At 41.0% G+C, this 4,690-nt stretch overlaps 1 protein-coding gene across 1 annotated transcript in view; it reads left to right on the top strand.

The window, feature by feature from the left end:
* The window catches only part of Tet1 (tet methylcytosine dioxygenase 1), an 84,521-nt gene that overhangs the window by 53,879 nt on the left and 25,952 nt on the right, over nt 1-4,690 (top strand). The window contains exon 3 of the mRNA XM_013017130.1: nt 1,427-3,617. Coding sequence (XP_012872584.1) covers nt 1,427-3,617 — 2,191 coding nt within the window. The remainder of the gene's footprint in view (nt 1-1,426; nt 3,618-4,690) is intronic.

Consider the following 4,690-nt stretch of genomic DNA (forward strand, 5'->3'; position numbering starts at 1 on the left):
GAGCTGAGGGACAGCGCCCAGTCCCAGAGTTCAGGCCCCATGACCGGACCCCCCCAAAAAAAAATCTCATGGGGATTTTTCTGCCCAGGCTGGCTTGGAACAGCAATCCTCAGATCTCAGTTTTCTGAGTAGCTAGGATTACAGGTGAGAGCCTGTAATCCTGTCACTTATTTATTTCTTTATCTATTTGTCTATTTATTTGTCAGTTATAGTGCTTGAACTCAGGGCCTGGGCCCTGTCCCTGAGCTGCTTTTGCTCAAAACTAGCACATTACCACTTGAACCACAATGCCACTTCCAGCTATTTTTGTTTATGTGGTACTGAGGAAACCAGGGCTTCACTCATGCTAGGCAAGCACTCTGCCACTAAGACACATTCCCAACCCCTTTAATTTACTTTGTAAAAGACCTACCTACCTGGCTTTTTGTATCATAGAATACTCATTAGGATAAAGCTTACCTTTCACATCCTTTTTCATCTACAAGCATTTCCCCTTTAAAAATTTTCCAGAAGCATCCTTATCATGTCCTGTGTACTATAGGGAAGTCAGTGAAGGCAGAAAATTAAATCTCTTAAAACGAGCATTTTAAAGCTGGGCGTCAGTAGCTCATGCCTGTAATCCTAGCTACTCAGGAGGCTGAGAGCTGAGGATCTTGGTTCAAAGCCAGCCCAAGCAGGAAAGTCTTTGAGACTCTTTTCTCCAATAAACTATTCAGAAAAAGCCAGAAATGGAGTTGTAGCTCAAGTGGTAGAGTGCTAGCCTTGAGCAAAAGGAGTCCAGGGACATCACCCAGGCTCAGTTCAAGCTCCAGGACTGGCAAAAGAAAAAAGGAGTGTTTTAGCCACATTGAGACACCAGAGGTTCCTCAAAGGATTTGGGGGGCTCAGGGACTATATTTTGGTGGTGGATGCCTCCCTGCAGAGAGACAGTTCTTTCTCCAGTGTCTCCTGCTATGGTAGTGGCAGCATGTCACCGGACTGTTTGGTCCCATTGGGCATTCAGCTTTCTGGTGTTCTGGTTGTCCAAATATGATATAGACTACTGCTTTGGACTACCAACATCTGTCTTCCTGGGAACTTAACCGTCTTTGGCCAGTATTCCATATTCCTTTTTGCAAATAATTGGGCGGACCTCTGCCTCAGCATTTTTGTTGTTGTTTCATTTGATTTTGTTTTTAAATATCAAAGGCCAAATTGAACACATCTTTTAGTGGAGGCTGGAGACTGACCTTTGTTTTAATGCCCCATAGTGACTATCTGATACTGACTGGCATTCTCAGTAGTGTTCATGCATCTCTAGAATCTAGAAGAGTAGAAGTAGCCTCAGTAACCATTGTGTCCACAGAGGCTTCACATTTAAGTGATATTGCATTAAGTGGTATTTATTTCTATTTAGATAATCAGTAGTCGCTTCCATATTTTGCAGGCAGAGCTTGACAAGAAATTAGTAAATGGCCCCGAGTCAGAATCCATGGAAAACAGCAAATGTGGTCATGGGGAAGAACAAAGATTGGATTTGAATGCAGCTCCCCCTGAAAATGTAACTAAAAATGAAGGAAGCATGACAGGTATTGAGGTGGAGAAATGGACAGAAAACAAGAAGGCACATTTAACTGAGCAGGTCAAAGGAGACTTTAGTTCCCCTATAACAGAAGCTGAAAACTCAAGAAACTCTAAAGATGACCAGAAAACAACTGAATCTTCCAAATTATTTGCACACACCCTTAGAAATGGCATTGAAAATGTACACTATATCCCAGCTGAGACAAATGCATCATTTAACAAATTCAACTTTGGAGAATTGGACAAAGCATTGGAAAACCATTCCTTCAAATTCCTGACAGACACTGCCAACCATAACCATGCCATAAGCCCTATTGCTTCTGGTGCAAGCGACGATCATCTCAAGGATAGTCAAGTGCTAAACTTACAGAAACCTGGCTTTAACAACAAATCTGAGGATTCTGCAAACTTAAATATTCATACTACTTCAGTGAGAGAAGTTGAACAATCGCAGACACCCGAGATTAAACCACATAAAGAACCAAAAGATGGATCTCCAGTTCAACCAAGTCTTCTCTCCCTAATAAAAGATAGGAGATTAACTTTGGAGCAAGTGGTAGCCATAGAGGCTCTCACTCAACTCTCAGAAGCCCCATCTGAGAGTTCCTCACCATCAAAGTCTGAAAAGGATGAAAGAACAGCTCAGAGAACAGCTAGCTTGCTGAATAGTTGTAAAATTATCTTAAGTTCTGTAAGAAAAGACCACCCAGTCCCCATTACTCAAGGAGGGACACAAAGAACTCATCACAGTCCATCTTTGGAAAAGCAGAGTTCATGCAACACAGTATATAATGGCCACAGTACCCTATACAAGTCACATATCAATTCAGCTACTTATGAAGTATTCAGAAAGCCACAGGAGCATTCCAAAATCAAAAATGTTGTATCTTTTTTAACACCCAAATCAAATTCATCCCAAACTGATACCAATAAAAATGTTGGAGGTGGAGATACCCTTGAAGATGGTTCTAAGGCTTTGCCTCAGTTGCCACAAATTAATAAATGGGGACATTACAACTTGTTATTGAACAGTAGCAAAAATTTGAATTCACATAACCCATCATGTCAGAATGTATCCCATAGTCAAATTGAGGAAGATGTGGCAACACAATTAACACAACTGGCCTCGATCATTAAATGCAATTATGTAAATCCAGAGGACAAGAATGTTGAAACCGCACCAACAAACATTGTTACAAATAAAGTACAGGAGAAAGAGCTGAAAGAAGAGAAACCAATTTTAAGTGTACAAAATCATCATGGTTTATCATCTGTAAAGCCAAAGAGCACAACTCAGAAGAAAGCAAAGTCTACTCAGTCAAGAGATCGAAAGAAAAAGTCTACAGTCCTCAACGCTCAAGAAAATGGCCAAAAGAATCAGGAACAGTTAGCAAATGAATATAATAAGTTGCATGACATTTGGATGGCATCCAAATTTCAAAGATTTGGACAGTTTGGTCCACATGATTTTCCTCTTTTGGGAAATACTCTTGCCAAAGAATGGAAACCACTGATTCAAACTGGTTCAGCCGGAAAACGTAAATTATTTCTCCCACTTTCTCAGATTAAATTCAAGCGATATTGTCAATTAAGCCAGGAAGAAATGAAGATTGAACCATTGGACTCATTCCCAAATCATCTCCAAACAGAGTCCAAGGGGCAAGCATTTACAGACAAAGTTGGTAATTCTCAGGTACAGTCAATGGTGAATGTCAATCAGAAAATTCTTCCTTGGCCTCCATCCTCCTTGTCTATCCAATGTGAGAATGTGATGGAGAATGATAAGGAAACACAGTTCCAACATGGTGGAACTCCAGAGGAGTGTCTGCCCACATTGCCTAGTGAGATCCTTTTAGCTGACCCAGAACCAGTTCTCAGGAATGTGAATGTAGTAAGTTCAGGTGTAGTTAATAGTAAGAGCAAAGAGGAGGTCCATTCATCTAGTGTTGGAGCTACAGAATCTGCCATGGTCTCCATGAGTAAACGGAAAAGAAATACGGGGCCTCCGGTCAAAGATGAAGGGCCAGATTGCAACTGTCAAGGTAAGTTCTTGTGTGGAATGATCACTACCCCTTTTCTATTCTGTTACAATGAGCTAAGGAGTACTCCACCTAATTTTCTGTGGCACTTTTTTTTTTTAATATTCCTTATGCTCATTAAAAGGGAAATTTCAGCAGATTTGGAAAAACAGATAATCTTCCCAATGTAGAAAATACACTGATGTCTCAAGACAAAGTGAAGTTTATTGGCCTTGCCAATAAATAGAATAATAATAAACAGATAAACCAAAAAACCAATATGTAATAATAAACCAGTAAACAGAATTTTAATCTATATAAGTATCATTGATTTTGGGGGCTGGGAAGGTGGCTCAGTGGTAGAGTGCTTGCCTCACAAGCATGAGGCCCTGGGTTCAATTCTTCAGTACCACATAAGCAGAAAAAGCTGGAAGTGGTGCTGTGGCTCAAGTGGTACAGAGCTAGCCTTGAGCTGAAGAGCTGAGGGACAGCGCCTAGGCCCAGAGTTCAGGCCCCACTACCAACCAAAAAAAAAAAAAATTGATTTTTGTGTGTGGAATAGAACAAATAATAGAGTGAATGTAAACATTGTTACAACTTAATTAACAAGTATCTGGAATTAGCATCCTAATCAAGAGCTGGCACTCTTAAGACTTGCTTTATAAAACTTGATTTCCTATCTCAATACTACTACAAGTAAGTGCTAGTCATTGACTGGTTTCTAATCAATGTTTTAATACAGTGTGTCTTAGGAATAGTCATTAAAATTTAGAAACTAGTTGTGTGTGTGTGTGTGTGTGTTGTAGGGCTTGACCTCATCTGTCCCTAAATTTTTGCTCAAGGCTAGTGCTGTCACTTTGAGCCACAACTCCATTTCTGGTCTTCTGTTGGCTGATGGGAGATAAGAATCTCATAGACTGGGCTGGGAAGGTGGCTCAGTGGTAGAGCGCTTGCCTTGCATGCATGAAGACCTGGGTTCGATTCCTCAACACCACATAAGCAAAAAGAAAAATGCCGGAAGTGGCGCTGTGGCTCAAGTGGTAGAGCGCTAGCCTTGAGCTGAAGAGCTGAGGGACAGCACCCAGGCCCAGAGTTCAGGCCCCACGACC

The sequence above is a fragment of the Dipodomys ordii genome, unplaced genomic scaffold, assembly GCF_000151885.1.
Source record: "Dipodomys ordii isolate 6190 unplaced genomic scaffold, Dord_2.0 Scaffold34, whole genome shotgun sequence".
Classification (NCBI taxonomy): domain Eukaryota; kingdom Metazoa; phylum Chordata; class Mammalia; order Rodentia; family Heteromyidae; genus Dipodomys; species Dipodomys ordii.